Here is a 15,607-nt window from a genome sequence, read left to right on the forward strand (position 1 = left end):
TTACTAAAAGACTGTACCGTATTGCTTGTTGGTCAATAGGAAGCAAATGTTTTCATAGCACTAAACAGTGTCGATTGGACAGCAGACACCATAAATTATAATACCTGGAAGTAGGATTACCAAGTAGATAATACCAAGGAATCTGTACACACGAGTTATACATAATTAGTAATTCTATTGAATAAGTACACATCACGGAAAAAAAAATGTTTCTGCACCACTGTGGAGCAGAGGTAGTTCAGAGGAAACGCCCATTTCGGGGCGATGGTCTGAGCTTACAATACAATACAATACAATACAATACAATAAGTTTTATTCCAAGTCGGCAAGACACAAACATATGCAACATAAGCTCTGATGAGCTTTTTAACCGACCGTTAACAAATGTATATGAGATCAACAAGAGTAAAAATAGCTATAAAAGGAAAAAGTATTAGATATTTCTATATTATATATCATCTAAAAGCACACATATTAAGCACATCTAAAGCTGTGGAAAACGCTGCTGATCCTGACCAGTGGCCTAAAAACTGCTATAAGAACTTATGTAAATAAAACACTGAATTATCAATACCAGCACAAAAGTGCGACTGCAAAGAAAAATGGTTTTAAGAAATCAATTATCCCCCCAAATCAGATTTGAGAAGAACTGATCAGCAACTTTCTCACAGAGGGTAACTACATTAGCTAAACATTCTCAGTAAAATATTAAAACATTTAATGAAATCAGAAATAAGATTATACGACACATGTAAAACAGAATGGATGTTATGATGTCCTAAACAATTTTACATGCATGGAACAAAAGCAGAAATATTGACTGCAAAGATGCAACAACTTTGTCACAAGCAAGCACAACTCAAAAATAATAAGCACAAGTTGACATGCAAACATACAAAGGCAAGCATAACGCATAAACTGAATAAGGCAGAAAGCAAACAAAATATTATTTGGGTATACGCACCTGTGCTGTGATTAAGTTAGAAAAAGAGAAAACAATAATTTAATTTGATGAGGAATTACAGGCAATGCATCTACAGTTTTGACCATTCCAGGAAGCCATAAGAGATTTAAATTGATTAAAGTTTGAACATGTTCTATAGTTTTCTGGTAGTGAGTTCCACAGCACAGGGGCAGCATATCTGAAGGAATTCTTACCAAATTTAGTTGTTTTCACTCTAGGAATTTCCAAAATATTTGTGTATCTGAAATTATATTTAGATTTTCTCTTATGTACTAATTCTGATAAGACAGGAGGTGCTAAGTTATTAAGTATTCTGAAAGTTTCTATTGCCATGGTTTTCATTCTTCTTATATGTAAGCTTGGTAAGTTAACTTTAGCTAGTAGGTTATTGTACGATGATTCATAGTCATTGTAGACAAATCTTAGAGCTCTTTCCTGATTTATTTCCATTTTTTTAGTATTATCTTCAGAACAAAAATGGGCTTGCTTAAGTTTATCTGGGAATACTTGTGTTGATATTGAAAGATTTACCAGGTCTGTTATTGGTTCAACAAGTGACTGCTTACCTAATTTTAATAATTTTACTGATATTTTGTCTGCTCCTGTGGCTTTTTTCACATTAAACTTGTCAATAATTTTAGCTTAAGGGACTGGCGTTGAGGCACAATGTTCAGATTCATTAAAATATGATATATTGTGCATTCTAGAATTGCGAAGATGATGTTGCATTTATAAATCAAAAGTGGTCATTTCGCTTTGTTGATTCATTCTTAGGATAAAATGAGTAATGCATAAATTTACAGATTTAAGTACATAGAATGTTTTATAATATCCGACATATAAAACGAACGGAGTCCGAACATATTTTAAGTGCAGTAAGATATACCAAAAAGGTCATAAATCACTTTCGTAGATGATTGTTTAGCAAGCATGTGATTAGTACGTCTAATGAGTATAAACGTTGCGCAATGCATATATATTATACATGTCAGTCCGCTCAAAAATTCACTTGAACTAACGACCAATCCGTCAGGGTTGAACGTTGTTTCGTGAAATTGATGGCTCGTTATGGGTCGCCATAGGAGTAGATGACCTTCATAATTGATATGATTCAACTGTCAATTAAAACTATAGTCGCCAGGCTGACTTGTTTTATGTATGAGTGTGTTTTTCATAAAACTTGAAGTCAGCCATGAAACCGCCCTAATATTACGAAAATACTTAAGTCGATTCTTAATCTCAACTGCTCACTAGCAAAGCAAAGTTCCTATTAGTAAAGGTTTGACTCTTTTTAAACTCGCATTCGGTTACAGATCATATGTTGATACACCTGTTTGTTCAATATGTTTAAGAAATATTATTCTAGCGAAAAGAAGGATTTAAGTAATTGCGCAAACGTATTAAGTTGTACAAATTTGTTGTATGCACAATAAATGACGCTTTTTGAATACCGCCCCCACACACACACCCACTCACCCCGCCCCACCCCAACACCTTTTGTTATAGTATATTAATAAATGGGAAAAATCAATCAGAACTTGAGACAATCACAGTGTATTTTCCTTATCCATCAAACACTAGTTTTAAAATAAAGTACTCAGTTGAATCAAATCTATTAGTCTTTTAGGGATACTGGAATGTGGGGTCCGATTCTTAATATACAAACAAAGCAGAGATTCTTACATAGGTGTACATTCATGTTGTCTTTTTTCTTCTCTTGAAATCGCCATGAAATCGAATCCAAATGAACATTATTTTTCTTAGCTTATGTAAGCCATCGTTGTGAAACACCATCTGTGAGTCAAATGCTTAAAATATTGATATTACCATAGCCTTTAAATTGTTCATTATGTCTCTGCCATTGAGACCACTCAACGTTAAGCATGCAAATAACTCAATCTGTTGCCATAGTGGACTATGCAGAAGATATTCGGCTGATTTGCTGAAGTAAAAAAATGGTCCTTGGATGGTATTCATAAAATAGTTTACGTTATTTCTTAGCTTAAGTCATTTCCCTAAAAAAATCATATTCAAGTAAAAAGAAAAAAAATATGAGGTTTATTTTAAATAAAAGTATGAATTTTGAATTAAATCAATGAAAATAAAGTATTTCAGACATCATGAAATCATTATTTAATATGATAAGTGAGATACTAAACTTAAGAGAATATTAAACTTAAGTAAGGAATTATTAGAAATGTTTTATAAATACCGGCCCTGGCCCAAAATTCTTTAACATTTTAAGTTTTATATTTTTAATATCTAGTCCAATATAACAGGATCAAGCTATGCACACTATTTTTAAGTTGCATGCTGGTATAAGCTGTGTAATACTCTCTTTTTTAAGTGATTTGAGGCTTTAATAGGAACTAATATTTGAGATAAACTATTTTGTGTTTCATGAAATCAAATCTAAGTAAGTGATTTTGCCAATTGAAATAAGATATTTAAGTGGTTTAGGCTTAAGAATTTTCGAAACATTGGGGCCAGGCTTTCTTGAACTTAGCACTGAACTGAATACACGTGATTACATCGAACAAATAAACAAATCATTGTGAACATGGAGTGCGTGTTTTACGAATCTTCAAGTCGTAAATCAAACGTCCAGCAATTATTCGGCACATGACATGTTCATGACGTCTGAACAAGACAATTACTAAAGAACACTGATAGGTTCAATTAAAAATAATAATTATCTGCTGTCCCGTGGCCCGTATAAAACGTAAGTCACGTAGTGAGGCGTTACTGTTGAACGGAACGGAAAACAGCAAACGTCGCGTGGATTAAACAAAGGTAAGCGCCAATAATATTTTTTTTTATTTTTTTTTTACGTTTTAATGCTTAAATCGGAACAAATACAACGCAAACTAGTTATTTCTAAGAAAAATATATTATTAGTTCTTGACTTATGCCTACTATTTAAAACCAACATCAAAGTATTCATTTGTAAATATATTTGTTTAAAGATAGGGAAAATATAATACATGCATTGATCTAACAAAAGAAAATATTCGAAATTCCTCTTGGTAAAATACTTGCATTTTTTAAAATACTACTCTTCGCGCACCATTTAAAGTGATCGGTGATATTTTTAATTGAAGTAATAATTAATCGCTTGGGTTTCAAACTGTTCTGTTTAAGAGTGTTTTGAGGTCAAATGGAAATATGAACATCACAAGATGGTCTCTTTTATCCAGCTACAGTTTTCAAATAAACTTCGCAAGGCGAGCGTAAATACTCACGTAGGTGTATGATGTATTTAGGCGAAGCAATACCTACGATAATTATATGCTTCAAAACCTTGAAATGCTAAGTTAATTTGCAAAAAGTTGTATCCAAGATTGGCCAATAAAATGATAGTACCCGCGTCGATTGACACTTTAGTTTACAAATATACAAACTGATTCTAAAATGCTTAAAAGTAAGATCAATTGGAAAAGCTGTCGTCAAAGAGTGAACGTCCGAATATTTTCTGAAGTTGAATGACTTCATTCATTTTCATTAATTCATATTTTCTTCTAAAATTAATTATATAACTAACCAACAACATAATCAACAATGGAACAAAGTTTGGTGAATTTAAAAAATATAGATATATGACTTCAAATCTTGATTTTCTCAAAATGGAACAGAACAAACAATATTTAGTTAAAACATATATACATTCAACCGACAAATTGAAATAGCGGACTACTTATTAAATACAAATGTATATACATCATATTTTTAAAATATTTATATTATCTATTCTTTTAGGCGCTAACACTACACACAGAGACATGTTGGGCAGAATTGTCTTTGCGGGAATACTGTTCGTGGCGCTTGTGCTAGCCTTGAGCGAGGCGACGCCCTACTACAGACAGGTGTATCACTACAGGCAGCCGATGCATTATGGCGGCCCCGTCTATTACGGAGGTCATTATGGCGGAGGTGAGTTGGCATGTTAAACAATATTTTATTGCGTATTTGAAAGCGATCGAATATGTTCTCATCATAAAAATGTACATTCAATATATTTAATTATCGCGGATCGGGACTCAATCAAACGCCTGTTTTGTCAATGGTAATCTATTTATAGTTCTGATTTATGAGTCAGGGTATATGAAATATTATTTTAGTGTTTTTTTTTTCAAGAGTATCATTAAGGTTCTTAACACTACATCCATCTTCAAGGCATTGTGGTTTGGTCGGCCTTCAACATTGCATTGCAATATTTTATCAAACCATCAAATACATATTTAGACATGCGTGACACTGTATTTCCAGGCTGGGGCTACAACAACGACGGTCCCGACGGACCCTGGTGGGACTAGGGTGTACAGGACACGCCCCTTCAACTTTGACCTCCTGGTCTCCGGTGTTTTGTCTCTGTCGTCCTTGCAATCTGCCTGGTCACATGCTCATTATCAATAAATTATTATCATTGTTACATCTCATCTTGATTGTGGTTTCCTTCCGGTTTTATGAGCTGTACAAAGATACAGCCGTGTACAGGAACCCCCCCCCCCCCCCATCACCCGGAAAAATCATGTTAGAAACGTGGTATGCGGGGTTTGGTGCCCCCTCCGCAGCCGGTTGCAATTTACAAATATATATCTACGATACTGACATGAAAAAAAAACACATAGACAATCTTATGGGCGGTGGGAGGGGCGGGGGCGAGGCCCCCAGACCCATTGTGGTATACTTGGCCATGTTTTAAAAACTAAAGGTACGAACCTATTCGTTCATTTTCTTGTAGCCTCTTGCAATTGTGTAGTTAACCGTTTTTCGTAGGATGGGATTTAAAGTAGTGGCCAAACATGAACACATTCTGAAAGAGCAATTTTTTAGAAGCAAGCAGTTCATCCAAAGTATGAAGCGTCATCAGACAAAACAGTTACTTGAGACTCCTGCACCATCCCAGCCCCCCGCCATGTGGTCGTAGCTGATAATTAATCGATGTAGGACATGAAATTTGCACGTTTAAACCGGAGACAAACCAACAAACGGGTAATCTACTGGTCATGGCCAACTTTCATAAAACAAAACAGATATTACAAATAATGAAGTTTATTGTTCATGGGTTAAAACGTTCTATACTTTTTGAGAGGAAACAAAGTGTGACAAATGGGTTGGTGACCAACAAAACGTTTTTCACATGAATGCCACTGTGACCTTGACCTACATACCTCAAAAGCAATCGGGGTCATCTACATGTACTTATCATGACCAACTAGAATACCAAGTATGAAGTTCCTGGGCCCAAGCGGTCTTAAGTAATTGAGCGGAAACCGCTCAAAACCAATGAGGTCATCATCTGGTCATGACCAACTGGCATGCCAAGAATGAAGTTCCTGGATGCAAGCTTTTTTAAATTAAGTGGAAAGCGGTTTTTTTCACCTCAAGGTAAGCGCGACCATGACCTACTAATTTAAAACGAATGGGTGATATTTTTTAGGCATGACCAATAGGCATACCAAGTTTGAAGATTCTGGGTGCAACCTTTCTGTAGTTATAGAGCGGGAAATATTTTCAGCTTAAAGTCATTGCCAACATATCTGGGACCTACTGATCTAAAAAATCAATAGGGGTCATCTACTATTCATGACCAACTCGTATACCAAGTTTCTGGATCTTCATTTATAGAGCAGAAACCATTTTGTCACCTAAAGGTAACCACGACCAAGACCTATGATCTACCGATCTAAAAATCAATAGGGGTCATCTACAATTCATGACCAACTCGCATACCAAGTTTCTGGATCTTCATTTATAGAGCAGAAACCATTTTGTCACCTCAAGGTAACCACGACCAAGACCTTTGACCTACTGATCTCAAAATCAGTAGGTTCTAGCCCAATCCAGGGTCTCAGAAGGGACACCAGTCTAAGTTTCTACCCTAGAAACCGACCCTTGACAGAGACATTCATAAAATTATCAGCTTTGCAATCGAGCTTAAATTTAGATGTTTATACTAAAGCATCAAGCTTGTATAAGCTCATAGAGCAACTCCCAAACAGGTCCGTTGATAAACACACACACACACATAAATGATAAAAACAAATATTCTTAACAATTTATTTCCATTCATTCTATGTACATGAACATTTTATAAGTGAGAACAAAAATGTTTAAATTGAACTAAAACATGATCAGTTTTTACACTTTTCAAAACCAGTAAACACAAAAGAAAACAAACAAAATGAAACAAGACTGAAAAAAATAACAAACACAGAAAGGTGTAAAACCAGTAAATGTGTATATTACCACTAATCAGTCATGCTAGGTCACAATAAATAAACAGTTTGTTTGGCGTTACCCAACCCAAGTTTTACTTCATAACCCCTCAATTCAATTTTTACTTCAAAAAATCCGTAATGAAAATCAATGTTTTGCTTCTAAACACCTTAAGTCCGTAATGAAAATCAATGTTTGCTTCTAAACACCTTAAGTCCGTAATGAAAATCAATGTTTTGCTTCTAAACACCTTAATTACGTAATGAAAATCAATGTTTTGCTTCTAAACACCTTAATTACGTAATGAAAATCAATGTTTTGCTTCTAAACAACTTAAGTCTGTAATGAAAATCAATGTTTTGCTTCTAAACACCTTAAGTGCATAATGAAAATCAATGTTTTGCTTCTAAACACCTTAATTATGTAATAAAAACTTACTTCAACTCCTTAATTCCATAGTGAAAATCGCAACCACTGGAGAGGCTTACGCTGAACAAACTTTTCATTAATTGTAGCCTCACACCTAGATAACATGATTACACCATCCGGGCAACCGGATCAAGCAAGAACAAGCTATGATTAACAAGGCAGAAAACTTAAACAACACACTGGCCATGTCTTAACAATACCAACAGTATATAGGTGGTACAACACATCTGAACAATAACGAAATCATTCTTTCTGCCATCAAGACTGGATCTATCTAACTCTTTGTAGTCTAGTCCAGCAGTCATTAGCATCTCAATGATTTGTAATAGACTTTCTAAGAAATATTAAACAATATGACTTCAGGTTGTTTTCATGTTTCGTTCATGATTACGATCTTTATAATGGTCCCAGTAATCTACATGTGACTAGATTTTAGGAATTAATATCACTACCCAAAACAATTGAATCCATTATTAGCAATTCAGGACCAAAGTATTTGATTATATGTTTGTATACATGTAATCAGGGATTCTAACAGCCGATTATTGGAAATCCTAAAATATAGCCCACGATGCATTTCACTACGGGGGATTCATGCCCAAAGGAGGGTTAATGTGACAAGACCCTTTTTGAAATTGTTTCCAGTCATTTATTTTCATTTCAAGGTACTTCCTACTGTTTTTCATGCAAATTTCTGAGCAAAAACAGTTTTTACTACTGTACAATAGTCTGAAGTTTAAAGCTCATAATCCTGAACTCTGGAACCCCTGTGAAATGTTGTCACTTTCTGTTAACAAGAATATTTAAGGGTACTTAAAAGCAGATATAGAGAAATAACCTTTTTTCATATTCTTAAGTATTTCAAGAGAATCAGATCGTAGTATAAATTAAGACTAATAACAAACAAATGTATAATTACAATGAACACGAGAATGAAATGCAAGGTATATTCTAAGAATGGCCTTTCCACACATGATTATCATAAAGCATAACAAGAGTGCCCGGGGGTGATAGCCAACGCTCGTCTGCTCTTGTTTTTTTTCTGTCAAATGGCAGAATAATTCCATACTTATTCAAGCCAGAGACATGTGCCTTGCTTATACATGTATTGTCTCTTGCATTCTGGTATTCCCTGTTTTCAAAATATGGACATGGTTATAGAATGTTGTTTTGCAATATGACACCACAATTGTCAACACCAAGATTATATTGATACCTTGATAGATGTTCTTTGAAAAAAGAAATGCTAAAAATTATGTTGTCAGTGATCATCTTTTATTAATTTAACTGTTGAATATTGGCCATTTTCCCTTGCAAAAAACATCTATTTTCCCAAAAGAGAACTTCTGAATTGAAATAGGGCTGGAAAATGGCATAATACAAAAACTGAAAATTGAATTATTTCTTAGTAAAATAACCATGTTCATATTTTCCTAATTACAGACTTATCACACGCAATTTTGCTAATTGAAAAGGCACAAAAATGATTTTGAAAAACTAAAACGGTTTGCCTAACTTAGTTAAGTCTTTTATATAATAGGACAAAGCAATATCAGAGAGACTCATTCAACATGTGTTTTACTGTTTAGATTAATCTTTATGTAACAAATAATAAATTAACATAGAAAATAACACTTTAAAGGGACTTGACACCAGATGGTCCATAAATTGGTAATTACAGTTTTTCCTCAAAACAAGCCTAGAAATTTTCAATACGAGCTAGTTTGTGGCCGATCATACATCATTTTACATGATCTAAAGAATAAAGTCAACAATCTCTGATGAGTTTCCCTGTTTAAAAATAGCATGTAATACATGATAGTTAGTAAGATTCAATGCTTTGTACACTACCATATCAATTTGATGCAAGTTTTTGACATTTTTCTTTATTTTCTTGCAATTGTATCATCTTGCGTCTAGTCTCTTTAACAGTAAGAGCAAGCACATTAAAAACAGACACAACAAAAACTGAAAAGCATTCTATATCTGACATAAATATGAAACACAAGAATAATTTGTGAACATAACATAACACTGTGTTATCAATTTATACAGGTGATAATTGGCAAAACCAAACACTTGCACAAATTCCATTAATTCCATTAATTACAATTCGTGACTACAAAGAGCATTATCGGGAAGTTATTATATTATTTATGTACATGTGCTGTACTATTTAATAACATTTGCCATTTTCACGATTCAATAAAATTTACAAATGATAATGGCTGATGATTTTGACATTTTCTCACTGCTTCCTATTTTTCACCACGTTTTTTTTGCCTGCGTCCTATCTATGCTAGCGTCCTATACACAGTTTATACAGTACTATGTTTTTATTTATTTATTTTAAATAGCGCAAATAATTCCAGCAAAGTGATAATGAAGAAAGCCACTGACAAATATGACTGCCAAATTTCCACTTAGTTTTAAATTTGTATATTTTTTTATATATTTACATTTTATTTGTTTGGAAGAACAGATGCATTTGCTGTAAACTTTAAAAATATATTCCATAACTTTATAAAAGTAAAACCTGACTAAATCATTTTTAAATCAGCCTTACAAAATAGAAGTGTACATCACAAAATCATTCAGTAAATGCAATAATACATTTACAGATAAATCATAGTAATACCAAACATTTAAGAGGAAATATCATTGAGCTAAGAATGCACAGCATTCTATAACAACATGTACACACAAATATCATTGTTATGACTATCATAAAATGATCAAATATCATTATTATATTATAAAATAGGCATTAAATGTCAGCATAACACATCTTATTAAAGAATCCACAAATAAGCTAGCTTCTGGTAACTCCATTTACAATAACTATGTTTTATTTTGATGCCTAGGTGATCCATAGTATGTCGTCATCATATTAAGGGTATTGAATGCTGAATACGTTTAAATGTTAAATAAATCAAAGAAAAAAAACATCATTATCCATATAGTTATATCAGTTTGTATTATTATTTGCTCTTTATTTCAACTTAAAAATTTATGGAAAATGACCTATTTTGCACTCTTTAAACACTTTAAATATCATGTTATTATTTTAGGTATCATTTTTGTTTATTCTTTTTCTGCTCATAAAACACATAGTTGTGTATTTATAACATACATGTATCTAGATAGTATGAAGTTTTTGTCCCTATTAATAATGTCGTTATAAATATTCAATCTTAAATAAACAGGAATACTAAATAAATTAAAATTCTTTCTATAACATAGATTATGATAACCCTTTAACCAATCAGAAAACAGATTCATTAATTCATGTGTTTTTCGTCATAAAAAATTATGTTGTTAACCTACTAAAAAAATATGTGGAGATGTGTTGAAAATATTTTCATACAATAAGAGTTGGAAAACCTTGAATGGAAGTAATTTTCAGCTATTGAGGTTTCATAATCAACCGTCAAATTTATATATGTACATTGTACAGCATGTTATTGAATGTCAGTACATATACATACATGTACAACATATAATTTATTTACAATGCCTATTCGTTCTGAGTTTCAGATAACAACAATCAAATTCCTGGCAAGTTTATGACTACCATACAGTGGTCGAAATTAGCACAAGCCCGCAAGCCCTCCACTGGCAAAATGTCATCCGGGCTTGCTCAAATTACCATACTAAAATGCAGATACTTTCTTTCATTATCTATTTACAGCAATTCGGCTATGAACTCTTAGATGCGAGTACATTGCTCAATATAAATTGCAAATACAGCAGAAGTGGATATGCATGTAAATACTTTGAATGAAATAAAAATGTGTGTATAAAAATGTGTGTACTGCCATATATAGGGTTCTGGCCAGGTTTTAAAACAGGACAGGGTGCTGCAGAGGAGGGACAGGGTGGTTAAGTTGGAAGGGGCACAATGTGTTGGGCTGTAAAGAAATTGAACTTTGGAATTCAAAAATATAAGGGATTGTGTTTAATTGAAGTATTTCTAGGTTCAACAGCCTCTCTGCATTGTTTGTATGTATATAAAATCTAATTAATCTAAACAAGAGAATTATTTGGTTATCTTAAGCATTTATTTCTATGACGGCAGAAAGATTGACTTACTGGTGTTCATGAGGACAGAAGAACGCTAGGAAAAGGACCCGGTGCAGCACCCTTATTTAACTCTTTAGCTAGAACCCTTATATATATGTAAGTGCTTTAAATAAAATTATTGTAATCACATGATACCTGTACAATCTTCTCCACAGCATCAACAAATATTTCCAGTTTAAAGCAAGCATTAGCAGAGCCTTTGAGCTAAAAATCAGCTAAACATGGCTAAATGTTTCATTTCTTCATGAACAAATCACAGATATGCAATTGTCTTGATTACAGAAGCATATAATTCCACAAGATTCTCATTATAGTGCGATGATTCATTCCTTCAAAACGTTAATCAAAAGACTTATCATTCACCGCAATGTGAGTTCAACACTGACGGTCTCAAATGTCAACATATGAACACTTCCAATACACCCTGAATGACCAACATGCACCCATTCAGCTACTATGACAACTCCCTGGGATATAGTAATACGTTGTTCAAAGTGAAATGATTCATCATTCAGCACCATACAATGAGTTCCATACGTTCAGGGTTTCACATCTTCTTACTAAAACTCCTAATATCAATCGAACAACCCCCCACACTTCTCCGGCATAAGGTATTCACATTGGCTTGAAGTTCTCTGTTTTTTCGAGAGTCTTTTTTCATGACAATGTCTCAGACTACGCCGCCGCCTTCTACTTTCATCATCATCATCATCGTCACTGTTGCCGTTATCATCTGGACTGTCCACTCGTAAATCATTGATCTCATCTTTAGCTTCGTAAGTCCACTTGCGAACAGTACCATCCCACTGAAATAGGTAAGGAAAAGAAATGTAAAACATAACCCCCAGTGGTCTAGTGGACTGTGTCTCATGAGGTTTAGGTATCAATTATCAACAGGGCAAGAGTGGTGAAGCGATCTACCACTCAGCCAAGCGGTTGATGGTTCGATCCAAACCTGGGGTACTTTCTGATGGACTAGTGCAGTGTGTTCAGTAAGTTGAGCATTTACAAAACACTAGCAAACGTTTTGTTTTGTATCCCTGTTGCATCGCAGCGCATTCACTGCAAGCGGGGAACGAAACAGCAAACATTCACCGTAAACATGTTTACTGAAAGCAAGGCTGGTTTCTACCCATAGAACATACTATCAGCTTTCAACTGTTTTAACAATTGCACCAAAATAAATTAGTACAAACCAAATCCTCTTCTTCTACAGGGTAACACATTTCCACAAAGCATAATAAAATATGTTATATGAGTTCAGATCAAGTACTTTTGCAACTGGCCTAGGAGAAATACAACACCGTATAACCATGCGGAATACCAGGTTATTTAAAATTTTATTTTGTCAAGGTACAATTTGTCAACTGCTAGAGCTAAGTACAGCTTGTTCAAAACAGCAGCATGTGGGAATGAGATTTCTTTCCCCTGGGGTGGTATTTAATATATGCAACTTAAGTCAATTTTATGGTCATACACCATTGACTTTGTTATTGAGACTAGTATTAAATGCCACTCCTGGCCCATATTTCTCTAAACTTTTTAAGCTTAATAGGCTTAAGTAGCTAATTTCAATCAGACAAAACACATACTTCAATGCGATTTTGGTAAATAAAATATGGTTTATTATGATAACCATAACAGTAATTCCTATTTAAAGTCTTATAACTCTTATTGAAGTTCATATTATGTGAATTAAAGACAAAGAAAAACAGTGAGATTAGCTTAATCCTGCTATATGAGCCTTAAGAAGTTTCGAGAAACTGGAGCCCGGTCTTAGGCGATTTTTCTTTTTCATTACTCAGACCTGCCGAAAAAGATATACCGTAATGCAAAACAGTCTGATAACTTTATTTTTTATTTGATCTTCCACATAGGCCATGAATTTTCAATAACATTTTTCATAAACATCAATAGACCTGCACATTAATTTGAAAAAACAACAACAACCCCACCTTATAATATCACAGAATGATAACTGTTTTCCCAAGCATGTTAAAATATCAAAATCTTCCACTATAAACTTCATCAAATTTGTAAACTAGGACAAATTGATTTTTTTTATTCCTCCTCCAGAAAATATGTTCCATTAAATCTGTCAGAGAAACAATAGTAATAAAAACTTTGGCCTGGTTGATGACTTACAGATGCAGTCATAATGTTGTTCTCATACGGATGCCAGCTGACATCTCTCACACATGACCTGTGTCCCTCCAGCTTTCGAACAACATTCCCCGACAGCAGGTCATACACTGTAATAAGCAGACATTTTATATTAATTAATAAGGCAGCAATTCAAGAGTGATAAAAATTGACATTAATAGTGTGTTCTTTTATATTGCACTCAAAAAACAACAACCAGTGTTCAGATCATTGAAACAGAATTAGAACCAAGAATTAAAAGGTTCCTATCTAAATAAATTCAGTTAGGGCTATTCCAGTTAAACATATGTCCCACCCCAGGACGGCAAAATAAAGAAATTCTGTAGGGGGTAGGTCTTTTTCTTAATTTGCTACTGTAGGGGGTGGTGATAAGTCCAATTTCGCTTCTATAGGGGGGCGTCATTTTCTTTTTTGCTTCTGACCGTATCTGCTCATTTATATTCACTGCCCGATGGTGAAATACCGGGTTTTTTTATCCATATAACATATTTTACCGAACGTCGTGTACAGAATTGGTTTGGATACAAATTTTCGCGATATTAAGAGTCGGTTCCGCGGTACCGGAAATCAGAAGAAGTTGCGTCCCTTGACAACAAGATTGCGGAGGCGCCAGAATTTGTAAAGTCGTGGTCGAAGACCAACCTACAAAATTGGCTAGAAACCAATAGTTGCGCCGCATGTGTGGATACGTTTCGTGGTAAGTATACCAAACTGACAACAGTTGTCTAGAATTTTAATAGAAATCATAATTTGTACGTATTGCGTAAATGTTATAAATCCGAATGTTTCGTCCCCTTAACATTTCGACCACAAGTTATTTTTAGGTTGTATATAATTACATGGGTGAAAGTTTCTTGCCGTTATCCACCGTTCTTGCCGTTATCGTAAATCGTACATTCTCGGTCAGTTCCACATCTTTTTTCCAACATATAGATCTATATAGGAAAAGTTCTGTCAACACAATCTGTTTAGTTTTTCCGTCATTTTTTAATGATTTTTCAAAGTTTCGGAAGTTGCTATAAATAACTATAGAATGACTGAATAACAGAGAATTTTTTAACCAGAAACGGAGAATGGTGTCTTGCGGACTGTCAATAATGTATATGTCTAGTGAATTTGTAGAGGCATATATGCATAGGATTTAAACAATAAAGCGAACATCAGAATTTGCATGATCTAATCAGAAGACTGGGATAACCGGTAACAGAGTTTTATTGTCTATCTAACTGGGAAAAGGTGGTATTTCTGAACACGGGCACTAGCCAATTACGAGTCAGAAATACTAGACCAAGCCTTTTCTATTTCTGTCTTGTCCAACTCCTATTTAAAAGTCATACAACAGTATTATATAAATCAAATTTGGCTCTGTCCTATGGGGAAGTGCTGCCGATTTTTTTGTACTTGTGGACTTTGTTGCATTAATACATGATTTTGTTTTTCATCCATGCGGTTTCCCATGGCTATTTCGGGCTTTTCAGTTTCAAACACTTTCACCCATGTATTAAATGATGAGAATTCACTCTCTTTTTTTGTGAACTTTGAAAAAAATGTTCCGTAAATACTGCTATTGAATTGTGAAAATGATATATTACAGCTGCAGGAGTAGCTTGTACTTGAGCGATCCCCAATCAATGGTAAACATAGAATAGTGGTGGCTATAGTATAGTCCCCAAATAATGATGATTGGCTTAGAAACTAGGGTGAGCTATAAGGTCCTATATAGCTCACCTGATCAAAGAGTTACAAAAG

General features: G+C 34.1%; 1 protein-coding gene across 3 annotated transcripts in view; it reads right to left on the reverse strand.

Moving 5' to 3' along the window:
- Positions 1-7,010: 7,010 nt before the first annotated feature.
- Positions 7,011-15,607, reverse strand: part of LOC128242823 (DDB1- and CUL4-associated factor 11-like) — a 36,759-nt gene continuing 28,162 nt past the window's right edge. For all 3 annotated transcript variants that reach the window (XM_052960168.1, XM_052960167.1, XM_052960169.1), the window contains 2 exons: positions 13,841-13,947; positions 7,011-12,501 (listed from right to left, as the gene is read on the reverse strand). In XM_052960168.1, the coding sequence (XP_052816128.1) occupies positions 12,271-12,501; positions 13,841-13,947 (338 nt within the window). In that variant the 3' untranslated portion in view covers positions 7,011-12,270. The remainder of the gene's footprint in view (positions 12,502-13,840; positions 13,948-15,607) is intronic.

The sequence above is a fragment of the Mya arenaria genome, chromosome 8, assembly GCF_026914265.1.
Source record: "Mya arenaria isolate MELC-2E11 chromosome 8, ASM2691426v1".
Lineage (NCBI taxonomy): Eukaryota > Metazoa > Mollusca > Bivalvia > Myida > Myidae > Mya > Mya arenaria.